The sequence below is a fragment of the Acomys russatus genome, chromosome 9 (assembly GCF_903995435.1).
Source record: "Acomys russatus chromosome 9, mAcoRus1.1, whole genome shotgun sequence".
NCBI classification, from domain to species: Eukaryota; Metazoa; Chordata; class Mammalia; order Rodentia; family Muridae; genus Acomys; species Acomys russatus.
The window spans coordinates 32,664,595-32,690,197 of NC_067145.1; the positions used below are offsets into that span (position 1 = coordinate 32,664,595).

The 25,603-nt window shown below is 48.5% G+C and overlaps 1 protein-coding gene across 2 annotated transcripts; it reads right to left on the reverse strand.

The window, feature by feature from the left end:
- Nucleotides 1-10,326: 10,326 nt before the first annotated feature.
- Nucleotides 10,327-25,021, reverse strand: Slc6a18 (solute carrier family 6 member 18). 2 transcript variants are annotated; one of them, XM_051151065.1, is made up of 12 exons: nucleotides 24,865-25,021; nucleotides 21,904-22,044; nucleotides 21,525-21,662; nucleotides 20,551-20,732; nucleotides 19,624-19,734; nucleotides 18,729-18,841; nucleotides 16,913-17,041; nucleotides 14,972-15,128; nucleotides 13,855-14,059; nucleotides 13,055-13,214; nucleotides 12,689-12,851; nucleotides 10,327-11,498 (listed from the first exon to the last, which is right to left on the reverse strand). In XM_051151065.1, the coding sequence occupies exons 1-12, from the start codon at nucleotides 25,019-25,021 to the stop codon at nucleotides 11,307-11,309; spliced, it is 1,848 nt and encodes a 615-aa protein (XP_051007022.1). In that variant the 3' UTR covers nucleotides 10,327-11,306. The 2 variants fall into 2 exon arrangements, with proteins under 2 accessions (XP_051007022.1, XP_051007023.1); XM_051151066.1 differs by lacking the exon at nucleotides 12,689-12,851 and having other exon boundaries at nucleotides 11,333-11,498.
- Between the last annotated feature and the right edge of the window lie 582 nt (nucleotides 25,022-25,603).

The following is a 25,603-nucleotide window of genomic DNA, read 5'->3' on the forward strand; positions in this document are numbered from 1 at the left end:
GTGATGGTAAAATAGGGTGAACCGTATTAGTACTGAACTGCTGAGCCAGACAGCCACACCCAAATAAAGAGTGCGTCGTGAAATTGCTGTTTGTCATCATGCTATGCTGCTTTAAACTACCACTCAAGAAGGTTTCTGCTTACGTGTTTTCTGACTTTCACGCCACCCCCCTTTGCTTTTTTTTCAAGACAGAGTCTCACTATGTAGGTTTTGACTGCCCTATAGCTCACTATGCAAACTAGGCTTGCCTCAACATCACCTAGATCCGCCTGCCTCTGCCTCCCTGTTGCTGAGATTAAAGGCCAGCTTGTTTCCTAAATTACTAACCATCAATTCCACGATGTGCACCCTTCGTCACAAAGCTCATTCAAACTGCCTCTCTATGCCTTTTGCATAAACTATTTTTTTCCACTCTAGCCTGATCCTTTTCTCAAGTTTTGTGAGTCTCTCACCTTTGATAGAGCTCTTATCGCCTTCCCTTTGCCTTTCCTTCCTTCTTTTCTTCCTTTTCTTTTCTCATTTTTACCCTTTTATTGAAAATAATTCTTTTTTTTCATACAATATACCCAGATTATAGTTTCCCCCTCGCTACTCCTCCCAGTTTGTCCCCACCTCCCGTCTCCTCCAGATCCACTCCCTTTCTCTCATTGGAAAAGAACCGACAGCGGGGAGGACATCCTATCGGGACTCTAGATGAGAGAAGCATGGGAGAATAGCAAAGTAGAAGGATCCAGAGGGTCCTAGAAACCTACAAGTAGAACATTATGATAGGCAGATTTGGGCCCAGGGGTCCCGCTCAAACTAAGGCACCAGCCAAGGACAATACAGGGGGTAAACTTTAAACCCCTTCCCAGATCTAGCCAATGGTCAGAACATTCTCCACAGTTGAGTGGAGAATGGGATATGACTTTCTCACGTACTCTGGGGCCTCACAATTGACCATGTCCCCTGGAGGGGGAGACCTGGTGGCACTCAGAGGAAGGACAGCAGGTTACCAAGAAGAGACTTGATACCCTATGAGCATATACAGGGGGAGGTAATCCCCCTCAGGAACAGTCATAGGGGAGGGGAATAATGGGAAAATGGGGGGGAGGGAAGAATGGGAGCATACAAGGGATGGGATAAACATTGAGATGTAACAAGGATAAAGTAATTTAAAAAAAGAAAAAGAAAAAAAAGAGAAAAGAACACGCTTCTAAGAAATAACAACCAAACATGACAAAATGAAATATAATAAGATAAAACAAAAGCCAGTCTGGACCAAGCAACCCAAGAGAAGGAAAAGAGCCTCAAGAGCAGGCACAAGTCTCAGAGATCCACACACTCAGGAGACCCACGAAAACACTAATCTGAAAGCAGTAATATATACGTGGAGGAGCTATGCAGACCCGGGTCTGGCCTGTGCTTGCTGCTTCAGTGTCTGAGTTCATAGGAGCCCTACTCGGTTGATGGAGAGGACCTTGTTCTCCTGGTGTTCTCCATCCCCTCTGGCTCTTAACGCTCTTTTTGCCTCCTGTTCCTTGTGGTTTTCTGAGCTCTGAGGGTTGGAAAATGAAGAGGTTTCCCGCCCCCGCCCCCCCAGGCGTCTAGGTTAGCTGGTCTCTGGTTCTTGGTCACCCAAGCAATGTTGGGTATGGATTCCATCTTGTGGTATGGGCCTTAAGTCAAATTAGATATTGGTTGGCTACTCCCACAGGCTTTGTGCCACTGTCGCCCTAATGTGTCTTACAGATAGGGCAGGCAGATTAGAGGTCAAAGGTTTTGTGGCTGGGTTGCTTGTTTACATTTCCATTTTGGTAGTCTGCAGAGTACCTTCCCACAACAAACACAATAGAGTGTAGGGGCGAAGGCTCCATGTAGGCACTAGCTTGATCTCTCCTTGTTCATGAGTTTCACAGGTGCTGTCCTTCAGCAATGAGCCCTTGCCATCAGTTTGCAGAGAACAACCGCATTGCCTTAGCAACAGGAGAGCTGCAGGGAGGGTATAGAACCAGCCCAAGGGAAGGAAGGGGGTTGCAATCAACAAAGCTGGAAGGAATGGGCGATATGAAGAGACATCTAATAAGCCTTTTGGTATTGGGCATGGAGATAGAGAATTAGAGCTTGCCCTGGTTTTGATGTTACTTTGGTTCAGTAGTTCCCCGTAATCCCACTTTCTTCTATTTTTGCAAAGTAAAGTACATTCTGTGCCACTTTGTTAGAAGTATATAATTTGCTTTCTCCCTGAAGGGTCCACTCCCTTATTCCACTTACCATTAGGCCTTCTCATCTCTTTGAGAATAAGGCTTGGCTCTAACTAACACTGTTTTTCCTGGTACTCTGTATCGCCTCAAGCTATATTTGTGTTTGTTTTCACCCCTCTTGCTCTTTTTAACTGTAGCTCTACATAAGAATATGATAGGCAGATTTGGGCCCAGAGGTCCCGCTCAAACTAAGGCACCAGCCAAGGACAATACAGGAGGTAAACTTTAAACCCCTTCCCAGATCTAGCCAATGGTCAGAATATTCTCCACAGTTGAGTGGAGAGTGTGATACGACTTTCTCACGTACTCTGGTGCCTCACATTTGACCATGTCCCCTGGAGGGGGAGACCTGGTGGCACTCAGAGGAAGGACAGCAAGTAGCCAAGAAGAGACTTGATACCCTATGAGAATATATAGGGGGACGTAATCCCCCTCAGGAACAGTCATAGGGAGGGGAATAATGGGAAAATGGGGGAGGGGGGAGGAATGGGAGGATACAAGGGATGGGATAAACATTGAGATGTAACAAGAATTAATTAATAAAAAAAAAAAAAAAAAAAAAAGAGTGGTCGCTAATCACCATATGACACAGGCAGCACGGGTCATTTTGAAATCTCTGCCAGTGACGGACAAGGACAAAACTGTCACGTCCTTTGCCAAAATGTCACAATCGTCTGTAGTCTGGCTGCTAATATCACCTCCCTCTAAAACCTCCCGAGCTGGGCCTCCATGAGCCACACTGTTCACAGCACTACTGTCTTCTGTGCTCCTACCAGGACAACCTGTTTTTTCCCACTTACAGCATTTAACTGATTTTCCAGGCTGTGGCCACCAAAGCGAGCAGAGGCAATGGCATTAGGGTGGGGATTCGAGGGCCCTCCAGGGCAATGGAATGGCTGACTTCTGGGACCAGCTTCACAAGGCTGCTCAACTTGACTCAGGGTGAACAAAGCCTACATAGTTCTTGGGGAGTGGGCGGAGGGTTCCCAGGTAGGAGTGTTATTGGCTGGGGCCTGAGGTACAAGGAATCTTTACATTCCAGGAATTCCAGATACTCAAGTGGATTCTTATCAGGAGAAAGGAAGTTGAACCTGCATTTTGGCCACAGTTAAGTGATTTCCCTCAGGGGTGGAGCCTGTGCTTAGAGACTCTCTCCAGATGAATTTAGGTAGAGAGAAGGAAGCCCCTGCCGAGAAAGGGGCTTCTGCACCGAGCTCTGGAGAGCTGTTCAGGCATTGTGGACTGCAACCTCAAACAGCAGGGTCTTCCAACACTAGTCCAGAGTCTTTCATATTTCTCCAAACAATAGAACAGTGATGCCTGTCTCAGCAATACCCCAGTCCCTGGTACTAACTTCTGTCTTAATTTCTTTAATTGCTGTTCTATTTTTTTCTGAAGAAACACAATGATCAAGACAAGTTCTAAAGGAAGGCATTTCGTTGAGGTCTTGTTTACAGTTTCAGAGGGTCAATCTATGAACAACATGGCGGTAGCAGATGGCAGGCCGGATGCAGCTGTAGCTGAGAAAGTTCATATCTGATCCATAAAAACCAGAACCAGGCAGAGAAGCCGGGCAGTAGTGGCGCACGCCTTTAATCCCAGCACTTTGGAGATAGAGGCAGGTGGATCGCTGTGAGTTCAAGGCCAGCCTGGACTACATAAGCGAGTCCAGGACAGCCAAGGCTACACATAGAAACCCTGTCTCAAAAAAAAGGTCCAGACAGAGAGTGGAGAGAGAGAGAGAGAGAGGGGGGGGGGGGGGGGGAGGGAGAGAACTGGCCTGAGCTTTTACAACCTCAAAGCTATGTAAACCTATAAGGACCATTTTCATTCAAACCATAACAACCGAACAAAGGAGATGAAAGTTCCCTACAATGAAAACTTTACATCTCTGAATAGATTCAGGACGTCACTAGAAAACAGAAAAAATTTCCCCGTATTAACAAATTGGTAAACTAACTATTGTGAAAATATACTCATCCTACTGAAGGCAATTTATGGATACAATACAAGCTCAATAAAACACCCACAACATTCTTCAGAGAAATAGGGGGGAAAAAAGAAATCCTAAGATTCATATGGAACCACAAAAGGCTGCAGTTACCAATGCAATCAATCCTAAGCAAAAACAATGCTGGGAGCATTGCCATTCTAGATCTGAAGACATATTACAGAGCAATAGTAAAACAAAAACAGACACGTAGACAATAAAACAAAACAGAACCCAAATAGAAGCGTGTGAAATACAACCATTTTATATTTGATGATACCAAAAACATATAGTGGAGAAAAGAGAGCATTTTCAATGAACGGTGAAAAAATAAACAAACTAGATGTCCACATTCAGAGGAATGGACTTAGATCTTTTAGGTTTTTTCGAGACAGGGTTTCTCTGTGTAATAGTCCTGGGTGTCCTGGACTTACTTGCTTTTGTAGACCAGGCTGGCCTCGAACTCACAGCGATCCACCTGCTTCTGCCTCCCAAGTGTTGGGATTAAAGACGTTCACCACCATGCCCAGCTGGGGTTAGATCTTTATAACTATAGACCCCAAAACTAGCCCCAAATGTGCCAATAAACCTCAATATGAAGCCTGAAACCACCAGAAGAAAACACAGGCACTGCCCTACGAGATTAAGGTGTAGATAGGACTTCATTTGCCTTCCAATTATGGCCAAAATTCACAAGTGGTACTTCAAAACTGGAAATCTACACAGTTAAGGAAGCAGTCAAATGAAGAGGAAGCCAACAGAGTGAGAAAGAAGCTTTGCAGTTATCCATCCGACGGATTAATATCCGCACCAGATACAGAATTGTAAAAATAAAGTCAAAAGATAAATGAGCCACTCGAAATATGGTCTATGGATACAATCTGAGAGGAGTTCTCAGAGGAAGAAAATTTTAAAATGGCGATAAATTCTTAGCTATGTTTATTCCTAACAATTAGGAAAATACAAATGAAAACAACTTTAAGATTTCATCTCACTCTGGTCAGAGTGGCTAAGGTCAGTAGACAGCAAATGCTGGCGAGGGTATGTGCAAATGATCTGCATTTGCTGGGCATTACAAACTTGGGTAGCAACTCTGGAAATCAGTATGGAGAAGTTTCAAAAAGCTAGAGATAAGTTGACCAAAAGACCCAGCAATGCCGCTGCTTGGCGTGTGCCCAAAGGATTCAGCACCCTTCTCCACAGATGCCTCATGGCCATGTTCATTACTGATCTACAACCCACAGCTCAGAAATGGAGACAGCTTACATGTCTTCGAACAGAGGCATGGATAATGAAAGTGTACATACACACAGTGACATACTGTTCAGTGCAAACAAAAATGAAATCATGGAGGGAATTAGAAAACAATATCAAGTGAGGTAACTCAGATCCAGAAAGACAAACACCACGTGTTCTCTTTCATCTGTGGTTCCTGGCTCCAAATGTTCAGATGTTACTGTGTAACCTGGGTAACTGCAGAAACCAGGAAGTAAACGAAGATGTGTTTGTCCTCATTCCTACAACCCACCATGTTCATCTTGGTTGTTCCTCCTGACTCTCTGGTAAAGCCAGACAAATGCCGTTCAACAGACAGCCTGGGGATATGTGGGAGCAGGAAGACCAGCATAAAGGGCGGGGTGCTAAAGAGCAGCCCTCCACTACCAAAATGGAGGCTCTCAGTCACAACCAATTAGCTTTGAGCAATTCTGGAATAAACAGCACAGTGTTTTCACAGAAACTGTACCTTGGACAGAGCTCCCAAGCGCTGATGCAGCCTAATTGGCCTCAGCTGGCCTTTGTGACATTGACTCGTTCATCCTGCTGTCGTGCAGTGCACCGAAGTGACTAAGCCCAAGGCATTTACAGCAGAGCCAAGTCCAGGGAGTGGATCATAAACACAGCCAGGTCCCTGGAACGTCCATATGGAGGGTGTGTGTTTGGAGCTCCTTGGCAGCCAGCTTGCTGGAGCCAACCCAATCCCAGGGCACAGGACACTCAGTAACAGAATCAAAATATGGTTGGGAAATCTCAGGAGCCAAGGTCACAGCTCAGCACAAGACTAGAAATCTTCCACCTGGTCTGGGCAAGCCCAGGCCTCTCTGGTGATCCAGTGACATGTCACTAGTCAATCTGTGAGGTGCCAGTATCTTATATCTGGTCAGGCTCCAGACCAGCTTTCCACAAGACCGTTTGTCTTCCTACCAAGTTGTTAAGCCCTGGCCAAAGGCTTATGTTCTGATGGACCCAACTCATGAAGTTACTATGTTCATGACTACTATGGAGACTGCAGATCTGCTCCGGGTGAAACATCAACAGCAAAGTGAAAAAGGCTAAGAAGAATCTACTGTGGGGGTTCTCCTAGATCTAAACTGAAGGGGAGTTTGTGTGTGTGTGTGTGTGTGTGTGTGTGTGTGTGTGTGTGTGTGTGTGTGTCTGTCTGTCTGTTCCTGCAAGCATAGGACCCGGGTACAGAAGTCAGGTGTAAGTGCTGCATGCTTGCAAACCCAGAGCTATGGAGGTAGAGACAAGCGACTCCTTGGGGCTCCCTGGATGCCTAGCCTGCTTGGTGAGATCCCAGTCAATGAGAGACCCTATCTAAAAATCAAATTTAAAGTAGAATTTAAAATGTGGATGGTGTACTGGCTGGTTTCTTGTATCAGTTTGACACAAGTAAGAGTCATCAGAGAAGAAGGAGCCTCAGTTAAGAAAAATGCCTCCATAAGATCCAGTTGTAGCTGGGCGTGGTGGCACACATCTGTAATTCCAGTACTCTAGGAGGCAGAGGTAGGCAGATCTCTGTGAGTTCGAGGCCAACCTGGTCTACAAGGTGAGTCCAGAAAAACCAAAAATCAAAACAAAACAAAAAAGATCCAGTTGTAAGGCGTTTTCTAGGAGGAACCAGCCGATTTGGGGCTGGTGGTCATGGTGCTATAAGAAAGCAGGCTGAGTAAGGGGAAGCAGGCCAGTAAGCAGCACTCCTCCATGGCCTCTCTATCAGCTCTTGCACCAGGTTCCTGCCTTCCTTGAGTTCCTGTCCTGATTTCCTCTAGTTACAGACCATGATCTGGAAGTGTAAACCAAATAAACCCTTTCCTCCCCAACTTGTTTTTTGTTTTGTTTTGTTTGCTTTTCAAGACAGGGTTTCTCTGTGTTATCTTGGCTGTCCTAGACTCACTTTGTAGGCCAGGCTGGCCTCGAATTCACAGCAATCTACCTGCCTCTGCCTCCCAAGTGCTGGGATTAAAGGCGTGCCCCACCATGCCCAGCTCCAACTTGTTTTTTGGTCATGGTGTTCATGGCTGCAATAGAAACTCTTAAGAGGGCCTGGAGAGATGGCTCAGCAGTTAAGAGCACTGACTACTCTTCCAGAGGTCATGGGTTCAATCCCCAGCAACCACATGGTGGCTCACAACCATCCACAATAAGATCTGGTGCCCTCTCCTGGCCTGGAAGTGTACATATAAGCAGAACACTGTATACATAATAAATAAATATTTTTTAAAACTAGAAACTCTAAGACATATGGCTCCTGAGGAAGCAGGTTGTTCTCTGACCTCACAAACATGTACAAAGAATGAAAGGAGAGCGTGAATGAAGAGGATTTGCACACGGGAAGGCAATATCAACAGAGCCGGTCATGAGCTCCTTGTAGAGTAAGAGTTCTTTGAGCCTGCACACTGGGCTCAATACTTGGCACACAGATGTTCACCTGGGTGGTGGCTTGAATGAAAATGGCCCCACTAGGCACAGAGGGAGTGGCATGATCAGGAGGTGTGGCCTTACCGGAGGAAATGTGTCACTGTGGGTTGGCTTTGAGGTTTCAGATGTTCAAGCCAGTGAGACCTGATCCACACACTCTGGGCCTCTAGGACAGTAAGAGGACAAATATGTTTGGGAAGAGCTTCTGGTTTTCAGGAATTTGTTATGGCAACAAGGAAAGAGACAAACTTGGGTCTTGTTCTCAGTGTGAGGACCCTGTGGCAGGGGACAGGGATGGTATTGAAATAACAAGATGGGAGAGAAGCCATTGTGCAGAGAAAGACTGAAGTTCTTTTTCGTGTGGAATATTTTCCCTATTGAATGGATCATGTACCAGACATGAGAAAGATACACACACTGGGCAGCTGGGTGGTACATAAACATCCAATAAAGGACATGAGCTGCCTGTTTCAGTGCTCTTTGGGTTCTTTGCCCAGCTCACTAGCATGGTCTCATTGTTGGGAGTGCTTTCCCCTTCTTAGTAAGCTGCCTCTATTTCTATCTCTAGCCACATATCCTTGGAGCAATCCTAGAAACAAGTAGCCCCTGAATTCAGATCTGCACCTTGGCTCTCCCAAACATGCTTTCCCTCAGATCCTGGGTTGATTTTCCACCTCTGTGCCTAGCTGAAAAAAAGCATAACTTCTTATCTCCCTGCCTTTGGTGGCTGCTGAGATTTTCTTCTTGCCTGTATTGTTTTTCTCTCAAACTTTAATTTTAAAAAGTCCTCATGCCACCCTCTGAGTCCATTTTAAGTTATTTTTATTAACAAGACCAAGAACCCAGAGGGAACTCCAATTTTCCTGACAACAGAACCACTTCTGTAGCCCACACAGAACCGGTGCCCACAGACTTGGGCAGGCCCTCTTACTCTTTCTGAGTGCCAACCTCCATAACTTCAGCAGGATGTACATGCTGATAAGGTAATGGGGTGACTTCAGCTCACGAGCTCCCAGGTGGCCCAAGCTGCTGGGTGGGGTCCTCACCTGAGGGGTAGGATGCACCACTTCAGGCTAGACTCAGTTTACCAAGGCTGCAGGAAAATGAAGGCACATTTTCCTGCTTAGGAGAGTCTGCTACATGTCCCTGTATTGCTGGACTTAGATCCCTGCTGTGATGCCATAGAGAGGGTGAGTTCCATGGTCTACTAACTGCATTTGAAATGCAGCAGGGCCCTTGCCCCAAACAGCATGAAAGAAGGGACCAAAGTGGGACTTCTTCCCTAAATAAGACATGTCATCACCCTGGCATTGCATCTGCTTCACACTGGCCCCTCTGCAGGCTCATTCCCTAACCACAACAGTGGTGTCTGGCACAGTGAGTTCCAGCTGCTTCTCATAAATCAAGTTAGCTTGTGTTCTCATGATCACCTGGGATACAGAGCCACCTCTCACCCTAGGTTGTAAAGGAACTCCTCTCCAAGTATAGAGCTAGGCTGAAGAAAAAATGCTGATAGAAGGCTGGGTTCATATGGCTGGGGAAGGCAGGGACACGGTGTCCATCTCAGAGGTGACGAGCCATTCACAGCAGCTTCATTTCCAAGTTGGCACCGTTGCCCTGAGAAGTAGTGTGTCCTGCAGGTTGCAGGTCTTGTGGTCTGGTGTTTGCTGGACAGGCCTAGCCCATGTTTTCCTCAAGGGCAGGGTCAACCTGAGGGTACCTTGCATGTCCGGATGGCCATGCAGGTTCAGCCCACTTACGTTTGCCCTTCAGTCTGGGCCCTTGCTCACCTCCTCCTGGGTAGTGCTTTGACAGCCACCCCAGTAGACACTCCAAATGAGTCAGCCTGCCTGACAGAAGTTGGTGTGCCTCTGCTCTTTGGGGATTCCCATTTGTTGGTAGGTAAGTCTGCCTGTCAGCCACATATTAGACATGCCTTCTATTTATCTTTTTTTTTTTTTTTTTCCTACCCAGATATTTCTGCAGCTGTATCAAGAATGTTTGCAGAATGGACTGTTCTAACGCGGTGAGTACCTAAGCTCTTGTTCTCTGTGGCTAAGAAGGACCCCATATTCTGAGCTCCAGGGTCCAGACTACATACACATGCTGCCTTGTCAGATCCCAAAGGAATGCATATTCTTTCAAGGTGCCGGCAGAGCCCACCCTGCTTATCAGGAGCCTTTATTGATGCCAGAATGGGTGGGCCTGGGCAGTTGTCACAGTCCAGGAGCCTGGCCCAAGTGCAGGATTTGACCCTCGTAGACTTGAGTGCTTTGGCTTGGGCACACCCTCGGTTCACTCCGTATGTAGTGCTCAGCACATCTGCAGGCGAACAGCCGCAGAAACCTTCATGTTTACTTTGGATTCTAGGCCAGCTATGGCAAGGATTAAATATCAGCACCATGGACAGCAGCAGCCATCAAGCTCTCCTTGGAGACACCAGGGTCTGCTGTGCCTGGGCAGTCAGTGACATCACAAAGCCACTGGTTGTCAGAAGTAAGCATTCTTGTCCTGGGTCCCGGGTTTCAGAGATGACCCTGACTTCACAGTGCTGATGAAAGGGGCAGAAAACAGAAGAACAGGAAGGAGAGAGGGAGGGGGTTCTCCGAGCACTGAGGCACTGAGGAAAAGAGCCCTCTATGGTTCTGGAGCCATGGCTGTGCCAGAAGGCTACAGAGAACAGGGCAATACAGAGTCCCAGTGAGAGAACAGATGTGAAGGAGTAATTATCCCTTTCATGAGAGAGTGGAAACTGACTATATCTTCTTGACAAACAAAACTTAGACACTCAGAAAATAAAAATGACAATATATATGATGAGTCAGTGATACAGTCAATACCTCCTCAGCTTATGGCCACCCCACCCCTGTGACACTGGTTGAAGGCGTGGGATACTGGGTTCTCTACTGATCTGGCATCTGCACCTGTGTAGTGACTCCAGGACAATATGGAAGGAGGAAGAGGTTTCTTGCCTGTCAGGTTCCTCCCCCTGAGCTCAGTTGTCTTTTGAAGGACAGCATTAAGGCTGGATTTCTGGAATTAGCAATGTAGAGGCCATTCATAGAAAAGGTATTCAACAGTCCTGCCACTATGCCAATGAAGTACACTCAGGGCGGCCCAAATCAGCATAGATTTCAGGAGGAAGCCATGTTCACACAGACTGCACCCTAGCATTGTGGGGCCTTAGATTTGGAGGAATGGCCTCACACAGATGGCCACTGGACAACCTGTAGCTGCCCTGATGAGTCTTCCACAACACAGAAAGCTGGGAAAGCAATAACCACATGGTCACAGTAGTGGACAGAGTGTAATGAGGCTGCATCTGAGTGGCACAGGCCTTCTTTCCCATCCTGGGCTACCCTGGCTTCACCCCCTCAGCAGCCTCTGCTCTCATATGGCTTCAGACCACTTTCCAGATGTGTGTCCTTCCACCTCCGCCTGTACTGGGACAGTAGCTGAGCCAGAGCAACTCCTGGGACCCACAGTGAGGGCAGGAAGGACAGGAGCACACAGGTGACCTGCACCCAGCCCGGATAGATCCTCTCTTCTCTTGAGGGAAAATGTTCCTGTGAGGACAGAAGAGCGTACTTCAGATATGTGTCCTGGCAGAGGCCACACTACCCATTACTAAGTAGAGCCAAGTTGATCCTTGGCCACCACCAATGTATGTAGCAACTTCACTCCCCCCCCCCCTTCCTAAAGCAACAGTGAGCACATGGATTCTTGGGGAAATGAAAGAAGTTTGGCCAGGACTTCTTCTATCTCAACTCCTCTTAAGGATGAGGACCCACCAGGAGGGCAGCTGGGCCTTTACAGTTACCACTCTGGGTCCCCAGCTTTCTCCTCTGTGACATGGCAACACCACTCACCCAACTTCAAATGCTTTTGTGTGTTTGTGCGGACAAGTAGAAGGTACATCTAATGGGACAGTCCCATGAAAACCTCTCAGGGATACAGCCTACTCTGCTGGTCCCTGCTGCTCTGATGGGATGGGGTTGGGGAGGTAAAGAGAGGTGTGGGTGCAGATGAAGTTCTGAACTATACACATGTGCCTCTGAGGACCAGGCAGTTGGGTAAAGGCAAGGACTCACAGCTGGAAGGGGCTAGCTTACTTTAGGAGACCATGAAAAGACTGGAGTCATGATGGTAGTCATAAGACACCCTCTGTTCATCACTTATCTTCTCATAGATAGAAAATGAGCAGTTTTCTGGCTGCTTGTCCCCAAGCACACACACAGTGCAATGAGGCCATATCCTTAAAAGGGAATCTAGTGGGGCTTATGATATCCTAGAGCAGTGGTCCCCAACCTTCCTGATGATGCACCCCTTTAATACAGTTGCTCAGATTATGGTGACTCCCAACCATAAATTTATTTTTGTTGCTACTTTATAACTGTAGTTTTGCTGCTGTTATGAATCATAATGTAAACATCTGTGTTTTCCAATGGTCTTAGGTGACCCCTGTTGTTTGACACCACACAAACACACACACAAAGGAGTCATGACCCACGGGTTGAAAACAACTGCCCTCGAGTCTGGACACTACAGAATCCACACTCAACTTACCAAAACCCTTGCCTTGGAATGCCAGCAGCCTTAGGCCATGTAGCCAACCATCGTATCTACATCCTGATTTCCCAGTTAGCTGAAGTGGTCAGACTACACTGTCATGTATAGGTTACCTAACCTGTAGGTGGTACCATGGATGCTAGGCCAAGCCTGAGGAATCCCCCACAGCACTGTGAGAAGAACCTACATATTGGGGGTTCCAGGCCTTGTAGCTGGGTGATCTCTGGGTCAGAAGGATGATGTAGGACAGGAAGATGCCAAACAGCAGCATAGGGCTCACCACCCTCCATGTCACCTGCCAGTAGAGGTTGGGCCTTCGCCCAGTCATCCACTCAATGTCATCACTGAACCTGTAAAAGACACTGGCTCAGGTTTTCTTGTGTGGCATCATTGGACATCCCATCCTTTAAAGTCAAGAACAGTGGGCACCCTAACCCCATGCTGGGTCTTAAAGCACCATCTCAGAGTGTTCTCCCAGGATCTGAACAGCTGTGGGTACAGCTGCTTCACAGCCCCAGTCCCTGCCCTGAAGTGGGGCATTGGAAGAGCTCACCGTTTCATCCCATAAACGTAAACGACCCCAACCACCTCAAAGAAGGCAAAGATGATCAAATTCAGAGAAGCTGCAAAACTGTCAAAGATCTCCAGCCAGTAGCTTCCGGACTGCAGCGTGAAGCAGATGGCTGAGAGGAAACAGATAAGGCAAGCCACCCCTGGGGACAAAGGTGAGCAGGGTGAGAAGCAGTGGGGTGGAGGACCAGGAGGCCCTGGACCCCAGGAGGCTTTCAAGTTTTCCTGCCCCCATCACTTGGTTCCTTTCTCCCCTGTCTCAGTGCTGTGCCAGGCAACAGGGAGGGACCTGCCAGGAACGCGGGCTCAGCTTGCATAAGATAGGGGAGGGGAAGTCCAGCTCTTCTGCCTCCTTTCCCCCCACTCCTACCTTCCTTCCTCCTATCCTTTCCTCCTCACTGTTGCCCCAACCTGGGGCTACTGGGGCTTCCTGACCTTAAGAACTCAGCCTGGCCCAGCCTTCCCCAGGAACATGCATGCGCCCTGAAGCTCTGCCTCCAAATGGGCTGTTAAATAGCAGGCAGGAGAGCCGGGCATGGGCGTGGTGGCCCACGCCTTTAATCCCAGCACTCGGGAGGCAGAGGCAGGCGGATCGCTGTGAGTTCAAGGCCAGCCTGGTCTACAAAGTAAGTCTAGGACAGCCAAGGCAACACAGAGAGACCCTGTCTCAAAAAACCAAATAACAAAACAAAACAATAACAACAAAAAACCCAAAAACCAGCAGGCAGGATGGAGAAGAGGTGAGGACAGACAGTGGGACAGGCCCCCCAGCCAATTACTCACCAGTCATGGCCTCTTTGGGTACATCCTTGGGTAAGATCCCCATGTCAAATAGTGGTGTAATGACACTCTCCATGTTCCCAAACATGGAGGACAGACCCAGGGTGAACAGCATCCCAAAGAAGAGCACCGACCACACGGAAGCCCCTGGCATGTGCAGGACAGCTTCTGTGAAAACGATGAAGGCCAGGCCTGGGCCCGAGGCACTCTGTAACACAGAGGCTGTGCTGTGCTCATGGATACAGCACACACCTGACATCACAACATGTACACACCCACATCATGGTACATGTGTTTGCATGCTTGTGGATGCTCCATTGGAACATGTACACACTCACAGTGACACATGTACATATACACTGACGTGTGTATACAGCATGTACCCAGCATATTCCATGATGCATGCGCCCAATACAGTGACATATCTGTGCTCCACACTATGACACATACACACCCTAACTGTGACCCATATACACCTACAATGTAACATATGCACCATGCCATAGCCATGTATACCTTATGACATGCCTGTATTCTGTGACATGCACATGCCTCAAATAATGACATAGGCACAGCCTGCACTGTGATGTGCGCTTTACCCACAGCATCAGATTTGTGCACCCACCGTGACATGTGTATCCTATACTCTGTGTCCCATAGAGTGTGTGACATGTACACACTCCACACCATGACCTATATACACCCGTGCCTTTCAGTATCAGAACTGCTACTCTCCCCTCCTGGGAAGACAGGCCACAGCACACCTCTGAGGTGTGGGAAGGAAGTGTTTCTCCATGAATAAGGAATATTGAGCAGCTGAGCAGAGAATCTATGGCCTTGGGCTCAGGGGCCAGGACCTACTACACCGAGAATCTTCCCCCTACCCCTGAGTAGCCATCCCTAGCCTAGTGCCTGTGGGTCCCCAGCATCTGCTGCCCTCTATGACCAGGCTACTTCTTCCTGTATTCTGTATTCCAGAAATGTCATTCTGAAGTCATCCTGTCTGCCACATACAGATGGACTGAGGTTTTTTTCTGTGGTTCACGTTAGGATGTGTCCCCAGCCTTTTGTAGCTCAGCATTCTCCCCATGGTTTCCTGGGGACAGCCCTCCTGTCCTACCTTATCCAGAAAATCCTCCAGATGGCAGGTCTTCAGGGGAAGTCGGGCCACCCTCTCGGCCTGAGTGGCATTCAGGTCCATGAGGACAGCTGGATACTCTTCCCTGGAGATGCTAAGCTCTGGAAAGTCGAACTCATTGATGAGGCTCAGGATATTTCTGCAGGAACACAAAGAGGCTGGTGAGGATGGCACTGGGTGCTCTACAATGGCCAGCAAATGTCTCAGTTCCAGGGACATTCTGGAGCCAATAGCAGCAACCAGATGGGAGCTCCATCCTTCCTGGACTCTTTGGTGTCTCATGGATCTCTGTATCTGGCCAGAACTGAAAAGGTTATTTCCACCTGTGAGCCAAGAATAGGGGCATCTCTTCTGAGTGTGTGAGTGAGGAGGAAGCGATTCTCACCTCATCAGTGAGGCATCTGGCAGTAAGGGGTAGCAGACCTTAGAATTATCCACTTGATGCTAATTTTATGGGCATGTAAAACACAGGAGTTACATAGAAGTTAAGACTTCTACCCAGATTTCCAAGGAAAGTCTGGGAAGCCCGGAGGTGAAATGAGGTCACAGTTCCTGCAGGCAGCTGCTGGGAAGACAGTGTGGGAAGCTGAAGTTAAAACCTACACTGCCAGGAATGTGGGATTTCTGCTAAGGAAAGCAGTAGGCAAGTAGAGACGCCATATGAGCGGCAACTAACAAGGCCAAGGAAGCAGGGCTACCAAAGCCTATTGGAACTCATACCACTCCCCTGTATTCAGCCTGGGTGCCGGACCCAAAGACGCAGGACTTCATGTTTGTCTCTTTCGTTTTGGGGCTTGCTTTGGTTTGATATTCTTTGCTATTCTCCCTTTTGGAATGAGAATGGGTCCTGTGCCTCTATATCTTGGAAATACCTTTCTTTCTGATGTTGCGGTTGCTTACAGCTAGGGGTTTGTGTCAGTGTCAGAGGAGACGTTGAACTCTGACTTTCAAGCAATGCTACAACTGTTGAGACTCTGAGGATGCTTGCAGGTAAATTAGACATGTCGTTCATTGTGAGATGGTCATGTGTCTTTAGGGGCAGATGTGAATGTAATGGTTGAAATAGAAAACATCCCACATAGAATCGTGTGTGAAATCCTAGTCACACAGCTGGCAGCGCTGTTAGGAAGTAGGTCACTGGGGTGTGTTCTTGGGAGATCTTTTCTCTGGATCCCTTTCTATTTCTTTGCTCCCTCTTCACAATGAGTTGAGGAATCTCCACACACACTCCTGAGGTCCTGATGGTCTTTCATCTTCCGCATATGAGACCAAGCAAACGTGGACTGAACTTCCTAAAGTTTAGGATCTAAAATCATGAGCAAAATAAATCCCTCCTATAGATTATTTCTGTCAGGTTTTTTTTTTTTTGGTCACAGTTATGAGAAAAGTGGCCAACCCATGCCTCTTCTAGAGCCCGTGGCCCCAGGCATCGCTTGGTTGTTTTGCAGCCTTTCCTTCCCCTTCACAGCTGCCTCTTCTGTGCCCGTTTCCATCTCATAAGGACATTGTCATCGCTCTAGGACCGCCCCACCACAGGATTACCTCATCTCAATTCCTAGCTTATTTCCATCAAAAAGCATGGTAGCACATGCCTTTAACCCCAGCACTTGGGAAGCAGAAGCAGACAGATCTCTGTGAGTTCGAGGCCAGCCTAGTCTACAAAGTGGGTTCCAGGACAGCCCATGGCTACACCCAGAGAAAGCCTGTCTTGGAAAACAAAAACAAAACAAAACAAAAAGACTCTTTTCTAATCAAGTTATATTCTGTGGTTGCCAGTAGACAGGAACTTTCAGAGGACACTATTCCTATCATTACCCTGAAGACACAGGGCGTGCCCATGCATAGTGTGCGTTTATGAATTCCATTGTGGGCACCTGTGTGATGGCCTTGCCCTGTAAAGCCCAGTATAGCACCTATGCTCACCTGTCCAGGCACCTCCCATAGTCATTGGATGCCTTGAACCCCATGATGGAGAAGATGGTGATGGACGCATACAGGGAGGTCATGCTGTTGACCAGGGCAATGATCACGGCATCCTTCTCACAATTGTTCCTGGACACAAGCACATGCCATCATGGAACTTTCTGGGTCAGAACCAGGCTTCCTATAGGAGGAAATGGGAATATTCCCTCCTTAGCACCTCTACAGCCTGACATGTGCTCACTTTGAGTCTGGGGGACATGGAGGAGTGATCTCATGCTCCTGGGTGACTCCAGCCCCTCCCCACACCCGTCCACTTCACCCCAGCTCAGAGCCACTAAAGGTCTGGACATGCATGCAGGGTTTCTGAGACTATCTTCCAAGGAGAATGCATATAAGTGTACTTTGAGTGACTTGGGGCCACTGAGCCAGCATGAACACTCAGAGCCTCCATTGGTCCCAGATTACACATCCTTCCCTAAAGACTGGTAGAGAGAAGCCACTTAGAAACCTCCTCCATCCCACAGAAAGGTGGATGACCACACACAGCTGGTTTGTTAGAGTCTGTCACAGTGTGAGCCAGTGGCTTAGCTAAGTGACACTGTACCCTGGGTGCTGCATGCAGACTGGGTGTCTGGCCGAGGCATCTGTGTGTACCAGCATGAGACTGCTTCAGGAGACTAGCGAGCATAGCATCACACGTGTGACTTCATGGTTCATGTACATGCCACGCACACTTTGGTCAGCATCCTGCCCAGTGTGAAAGATGTGGATGCTCTCATCAAAAGTGAAATTGCTGGAGCTGGAGAGATGGCTCAGTGGTTAAGCATACTTGCTACTCTTGCAAAGAACCCAAGTGCAGTTCTCAGTACCCACAAACAGCTGCAACTCCAGTTCCAGGAGATCTGACACTCTTTTGGCCTCCTCCGGCACCAGGCATACATGCATGCACAGTAGGCAGAATACCCACACACATATAAAGTAAGTTAATAAAAATTTAAAAATACTTTAAAACAAGTCATTTTTAAAAAATGAAGCCGTGTTGACCATTAACAAAAAGAAAAACCAGAGGCCATGACAAGGGAATTCATGCACAAATATCACTATTATGGGGACTCCCCTGGACTACAGCTGCACACAAAGGCTGCCAAAGAGTACTTCCACACAGACAACTACTAACTCTCTGATGAACTTCAGACTGTTTAGTGGACTCTGTGCCCAGACTGCTTGTATTTTGGTTTGGTTTGGTTTGGTTTGGTTTGGTTTGGTTTTTCAAGACAAGGTTTCTCTGTGTAGCCTTGGCTGTCCTAGACTTGCTTTGCACACCAGGCTGGCCTCGAACTCACAGTGACCCACCTGCCTCTGCCTCCTAAGTGTTGGGATTAAAGGTGTGCGCCACCACGCCCGGCTAAGACTGCTTGTGAAATCCTCATATTCTTTTGGATCTGACAGTGATCTACTGTGTCACGTGGTACATGTCTTCACATTGCAATGCTTTTGTGATTTCCAAATGGATGCCAAGGTTCTTGAAGCACCCTCAGCTGCCACTTACTGTACCACTTAACAGCCCTGTCTGTTCAGCTTTGGGTGAGCTGAGTACTGCCACCTGGCAAGCTTTACGTCATATCCTGCATCGTCTTCACGAGACAATTAAAACCTCAGGACGTCTTAAGAAAGCCCTATTCAGAATGAAATTTTCAGAGTTCACAGGAGGTCCTCTTACCCAACACTGTGATTCCAACTTGCTGTGTCTGTCTCAGGTTTGCTGGCTAAACATTGAGGCTATCAAGGTATCCACACCCCGAAATAGGCTGCATACCTGGGCGGGTTGTAGCTTGCAAAAGCAATATGTCCTCCAAAGGCCAGGGACAGGGAGAAGAAAATCTGGGTGGCTGCATCCAGCCACACCCGTGGATTCTGAAGGATCTTCATCTGGAATGAACGGGGGTGGCCTCAGTATGCGGTGGGCAGACCATACCAGCTGTTTCCATCTGACTAGTCCAGAACATTTGGCATGCTCGTGAGCAGAAGGATGTGACTTGTTCCAACATCTCAGAAGTAAGTAGGCCTGGGGGTAGCATCAGGCCCAGTTCTGATAGAAGTCTGACAAGCCCCTGGCTCAAGAACTTGCAAACCCAGGGCTTTGTGTCTTTGCCCTCCTAGGCCTGGCATTGGGGTTCCTTGAGGGGCTCTGGGAGTAGGAACTTACACACACACACACACACACACACACACACACACACACACACACACACACACACACACACGCTCTTTCTCTGATGCTAAGGGGGCTGGACTAATTCACATGTCTCTGCTGGCTTCCCCTCAGCCCCAAGGTGGCCCACCTGTGCCTATGATGCCACCACACTAGGAGTGTGCTGGAAAATTCCCAGAATTTTGGAGTAGTCTATTATAAGGGACACAGACTCTGGGTACAGGCCTCCTGAGTCTTATAGCTCCCTGTTATGGGGAGCAGGGCAAGGGTCCGTACTACATCCAGATGTGGGGCACATAGTCCCCAGTCAGCCTCTCGCGGCACTGCACTCAGTCATTCCCTGACACCCCTCATCTATCTCCCCATTCAATTGTCTACTGCTGCATCTAGCTCTGATGCCCCTCTTATTCCTGTGGGAACCTTCACTCTGCATTGCCCTGGCAACACTTACCTACAACATGCCCTGGCCACAATCCCTAGAGGCATAAGGTCTACTTACATTGGGAGTGAACAGGTAGGTCAAGCCCTCTGTTGCTCCAGGCAGGGTCAAACCTCTTACAAGGAAGATAGTTAGCACCAGGTAAGGGAACAGGGCTGTAAAGTAGATTGCCTGAGGACAACATATAAAATGTGGGTAGGCATGTGTTACAAGAAAGCCTTTGTAGGAGCAGCTGAGTATCCAGGGCCCAATGTCCCAATACTCTTCTGAGACCAGGCCAGCAGTGGGTACTTAGGAATGTGGGGTCAGGGCAAGGTCAGGCTTATGATTCGGTTCCTGACCAAACATCACGTGTACCTCCGTTTTCACATTAGGACCTCTGTTCTCTGTCTCTGAAAGACAGTCACCTGTTTATACCAGAGCCAGACAACGTTTGTGCCGTTAACGCTTTAGAAGCAAAAGCAGTGCCAAGCTCAGAGGAAGAAGAGGGAGGCAGAAATGGGAGGAGGTTCTTAAAGACACAGGGTATTTGGAGTCAGCCGGCGATGAGTAGGGGCAGGATAGGAGTGGAGCAGTCAGTGCTTTTGGCTGCTCTATAGATATCCAAGGAGGACAAGTGGGATACAACTTCCCCAAGAAAGAGCAACAGGAGCAGTGGCTTGTTGGGCCTCACAGAAGACAAACTGACGGAAGAGTTAGTCCTTGTCACGTACATTGGTGTGAGTGAGCTTACGCACCTCAGTAAGGCAAACGCGGTCAGAACGGGATGAAAGAGACACAACAGGATGGTGTCAATGAAAGCACACATTTAGCATCTACACACAGTGGAGGGCGGACACCCGGTATAAACACACAGAAGTCCGATCCCCATCAGATATAGGTCAGTTCCATGGCAGCAGGACCAGGAGTAACCACAGAGGGGGTCAGTTCCAGACAATGTCTCTGGCACACAGGCTCCTCACACTCTGTGCAGACAGCGCAGCTCACCTTCCCTGTGCTCTCAATGCCTCTGATGACACACAGGTACACGGTTGCCCAGCAAGCCACCAGGCAGAGGAACAGCTTCCACTGCACAGTGCCTGTGTTGTTGATGTCAGATGTGATATTCAGGGTCTGTCGGTACCAGAAGTAGCTCACGGTGCCACTGCTCTGGCACTCCTGCACAAATCCTGGAACCAAGAGCACTGTCACTGGCTAGACACGGGGTTTGGGGACAGTCCATATCATGACCCAAGCATTAGCCAAGAAGTACAGGGGCCAGAGTGGCAGGCCTTTCCCAGCTGACCTGTCACTCAAGCTGCTCTTGAAAGGCCTTCTTGTGCTGTTTTTATGGCCTCCCTCTTGGGCTTAGGAGCCTCTTGTGTAAGTATGTGTATGTGTGTGTGTGTGTGTGTGTGTGTGTTTGGATGTGGAGTTTGTACATGTGTGCGTGGAGGGTAAAGGACAGCTTTGGGCTTCATCCTTAGAAACACCATCTATCTTTTCTGAGTCATGGCCTTTCGTTGGCCTGATATTTATCAACAGGGCTAGGTTGGCTGGCCAGTGAACCCCAAGAATCTTTCTTTTCTCCCCAGTATAAGCATGTACCACAACATACAACATGAGTTCTGGGGATCAAACTCAGACCCTCAGGGTTGTGAGGCAAACACTTTATCAACTGATCTATCTCCTCCGTCCCCAGGAGCCCTTTCTTGTTTGTCTTTGGGCTCAAGGCTAAGATGAGGAGCCCTGCAAGAGATGAGGTGCCTCTTCAAACAGGTCTGTCCACATGGCTGTGGGCTCGGCAGGCAGGCAGAGGCCAACGGCAGAGGCTGAAGGACTGGATTTCAAAAGTGCCCTTCATGGGAGCAACCTGAGGAAAGTGCTCTCTCTCTCCCTCCCTCTCTCTCTCTCTCTCTGGCTCCACCTGCACCCGTCCAGGTGCTACCCACGGAACCTCCAAGTTCCCAGTGGGTTCTCACCTGTTCTGTTGAGATCCAGTGGGCACGTGCTCCAAGGCAGCGGGTACTGGAAGGAGTTGAGGAAGAACCACAGGACCCACAGGAGAACGGTGTTGTAGTACAGGCTCACCAAGAAGGACACTGAGAAGCAGCCCAGGCCTGAAGACATGGTAGTGTACCCAAGACCAGGTAGAGAACAGGCAGAGCTCTCCCCTCACACATGGCCTGCTGCAGCAGTTTCTGTGTCTTTCCAACAACCTTCATGCGGGTTTCCTATGCCTGCCATGTCTAGTACCATAGGTGTGCTCCCCCCACCCCCGCCCCACGCCCCTCCTCACCGCCCAATTAAGAGGTCCCCAAGGAGTCTGAGCAGGTGGCGCAGTCTGGGAAGGAGGCATACCTACTCCGCCAAGGTAGGGGGAGATGGTCTTCCACACCCCAATGCTGCCCCTTCGTAGGCGCTGCCCGATGGCAAGCTCGATGTAAAATAGCGGGATCCCCTCACAGACCAGGGCAATGAAATACGGAATGAGGAAGGCCCCTGCAAAGACACAGGGTGAGCGGAGAGCTCCAGGACGCTTGCAGAATATCAGCTGGCCAACGAAATGACAGATAGGTACTGCTCACAACAGTTTAAATGCAGCGTATGTCCCCAGCATGTGTTTTTGGGATTGCCAGAAAAGGGGGCAGCAGAGGCCTCAAGAGTGACATGCGGATCCCACCCAGACTTTAGAGCCTTGTTGCTTTTTTATTTTTAAGCAATATCTTATAGGCTGAGGATATAGCGTCATGGTTAAATCGTTTGCCTTGCAGGCATGAAGATATGAGTTCAATTCCCAGAATCTGTGTAAAATGTCTGGTCACGGTTTATGCACACTTGTAATCTCAGTGCTGGGGAAAGAGAGATAGGCAGGATCTCTGTAGCTTGCTGGACAGCCAGCCAACTCCTCCTCGGCAAATTCTAGGTCACTAAGAGATAGATAGTCAGCTAAGATTACCCTCTGGCCCAGCTCCACCACACAACAGGGACATATGCTCAACCATGTTCATAGCTGCCTTATTCATAGTAGCCAGAACATGGAAACAGCCTAAGTGTCCCTCAGTAGAAGAAGAAATAAAGAAACTGTGGTACATTTACACTATGGAATACTACTCAGCTATTAAAAACAAGGAACTCCTGAAATCTGTGGACAAATGGATTGAACCAGAAATTATCAAAATGAGTGAGTTCACCCAGAAGCAAAGAGTCAAATGGTATATACTCACTTATATCGAGACACTAGCCCATGGGGCATGTCCCATGAAAGTCTTCATGTACCAGGAAAGTGGGTCAGAGGGAGGACATCCTGTTGGGACTTTAGGTGAGAGAAGCATGGGAGATAGGGAAATAGAAGGATCCAGAGGGTCCTAGAAACCTACAAGAAGAACATTATGATGCACGGATCTGGGTTCATTGGTCCTGCTTAAACTATGGCAGGAGCCAAGGACAACATGGGCAGTAAACTTCGAACCCCTACCCAGATCTAGCCAATGGACACAACATTCTTCACCATTGAGTGGAGAGTGGGGACTGACTTTCGCAAACTCTGGTGCCCCATTTTTGACCACGTCCCCTTAATGGGGAGGTCTGGTGGCGCTCAGAGAAAGGATAGCAGGTTACCAAGAAGAGACTTGATACCCTATGAGCATATACAGGGGGAGCAGGTCCCCCTCAGTCACAGACATAGGGGAGGGGAGTAGGGGGAAAGCAGGAGGGAGGAAGGAATGGGAGGATACAAGGGATGGGCTAACAATTGAGATGTAATATGAATAAATTAATAAAATATTTTTTTAAAAGATTACCTTCTGGCCACACACGCATGTGCATGCACACACACACACACACAAACACAGTCACACATATCCAACATAGCTTACCATATAGTCTACATTCCAGGCTATCCCTAGAATTCAGAATGCCTCTGTCTCAGCCTTCCAAGTGACATTACAGTAATGTCCTAAGAGGCCTGGTTTATAGGGAGGAGATTCAAGGCCAAGGTACCTTGTCCCATCCCAGCCCCATAGAAACCCTTGTGGATTGACAGAAGCCCCACTATCCTCTCCTCATTCTGTTTGTCTAAGTTTTAAAAGGCTCAGCCAACCATGAATCTTAGAAAGAAAGAAAGAAAGAAAGATGGAGGGAGAGAGGGAGAAAGGAAAGAAAGTAACACTTAAAAGTGCTGCTTTCTCTTTTTTCTTTTCTTTTTCTTTTTTGGGGGGATTTGTTTGGGTTTTTGTTTTTGTTTTGTTTGATTTGGTTTGGTTTGGTTTTTCGAGACAGAGTTTCTCTATGTAGCCTTGGATGCCCTAGACATGCTTTGTAGACCAGGCTGGCCTTGAACTCACAAAGATTCACTTGCCTCTGCCTCCCCAGTGCTGGGATTAAAGGCATGCAACACCATGCCCAGCAAGTGCTGCTTTCTTATCAGATGGGATGCCTGTCTGTTCTTCTATTTGCTTTTGGCCCCAGAAGTAGGGTCTGCTCCATCCACACACCCACCCACTCTACCACAGCTTGCTCTGTCTTGGTCCTCAGTCAGAGCAGCCAGTCCCACAAGCTCACACAGGCAGTGAGCTCAGAACCATAGTCCCTGAAAATGATGCTCCCCAGTCCCTTGAGGCCCAGGAACCCCAGAACTAAGAAGCTAAGAAAATCTGGGTAACAAGTCAGCTTAGTATCCCATCCTGACCCCACAATGTCATAGCCGTCCTATGACACCTAGGAACAAGATTGGGAGACGGTCCTGTTAGCTCTCAAGATAGCTCCATCTATCTGTCTCCTACACCCCCGGTATGGACATATCAGTGTAACTGCCAAGAATTTGTGTCTGAGGGAGGGAGACCGTCTATGTGTTTTGGGGGGCACTTGGCTCCTTTATTAAGTAAGAAGCTCTCATAGGCAGACAGTTTAAAGATCAATAAAATAGTATTCATGGTGCTAGGTGTCCTGCAGGACCTCTGGGCTCTCAGGGATGGCTGCTGCCTCAGGGGTGAATCATTGGTGAAGTCAAGCAGCTGGCTGTAACATTATGCAAAACACCAGGAAGAAATCAACGGAGTCCAGCTGGGTGGGAAACCCAGGTGCTGATGGGAAACCTGGAGGCTACTGGTTGTATCCAGGACAAAGGCGCGATGTGGTGGGCAACAATGGTGCTGCGTTCTACACTGACACAAGATCCCAGAAGGCTGGATACCGGGATGGACTCAAAGACACTAGGCTATCCTTTGGACAAGGGCAATTTATAATTTCCAGGATGTGACAGTTGCCACTAAAAGGCAGAAAAAGCTGGAGAGAGGGCTTGGTGCCAAACAGGCAGCTTACCTCCCCCGTGGGTCTGGCACAGGTAGGGGAACCGCCATATGTTACCCAGCCCCACAGCAAAGCCGATGCAGCTCAGCAGGTACTGGAGCTTGTTGTCCCACTTGGGCCTCTCATCCTCAGTGTCCACAAGTGGGTCCATCCCCGAGGCCTGCGCCATGCCAAGCAGTCACCCTGGGTATGCCTGGGAGGGGCGGCTGTACAGTGGGCACCTTGCGCTGGTCCAGAAGGCTTCTGGAATCTCTGCTGGCCTGAGGAAGTGGGAGCACTCACACCCTCCTTGGGGCATTTCTCCATTTATTTAAGGAGCCCGGTTAATCGATAACAGGCATCAAGTTCCTGCCTAACGCAGAGTCCATCTTTGACACCGGCATCCACCAGCCAACCTGAGGTTCTGTAACCATGTGACCAGTGAGTAGCACAGCCTGCCAGCACCACACTCAATGGAGACCAGACACTCCATGGGATCTGCAGGACTCCCAGAATGCCCAGAATGGCAAGTTCAATTGGCCACTAGAGCCTTTTTTTTTTTTTAATGTAACTAAGCCTGTGTCACTTTCCATAAGAGACAGTAGAGCAGACCTCAATCTGTTCTCTTCCTCTGGAGTAATGTCTTGAAGACATGACAGTATGTAGACAGGGGTGCTGTGGTCCAAAACATTGGGCCAGGCCACCACCTGCTCTTTCTATGTTGCTCACCCCAGTGGACCAGCAACCCAAGCTGCCCACATGCTGTCTTCTC

Bases quoted from the DNA above. Each gene is read 5' to 3' on its own strand.
- Slc6a18 (XM_051151065.1), bottom strand. From the start codon at position 25,021: ATGGCGCAGGCCTCGGGGATGGACCCACTTGTGGACACTGAGGATGAG. The intron at 22,045-24,864 runs GTAAGCTGCCTG...GTGTCTTTGCAG, and splicing joins GTGCCAGACCCACGGGGGAG to GGGCCTTCCTCATTCCGTAT. The intron at 15,129-16,912 runs GTGAGCATAGGT...GTGTTCCTGCAG, and splicing joins TATGGGAGGTGCCTGGACAG to AAATATCCTGAGCCTCATCA.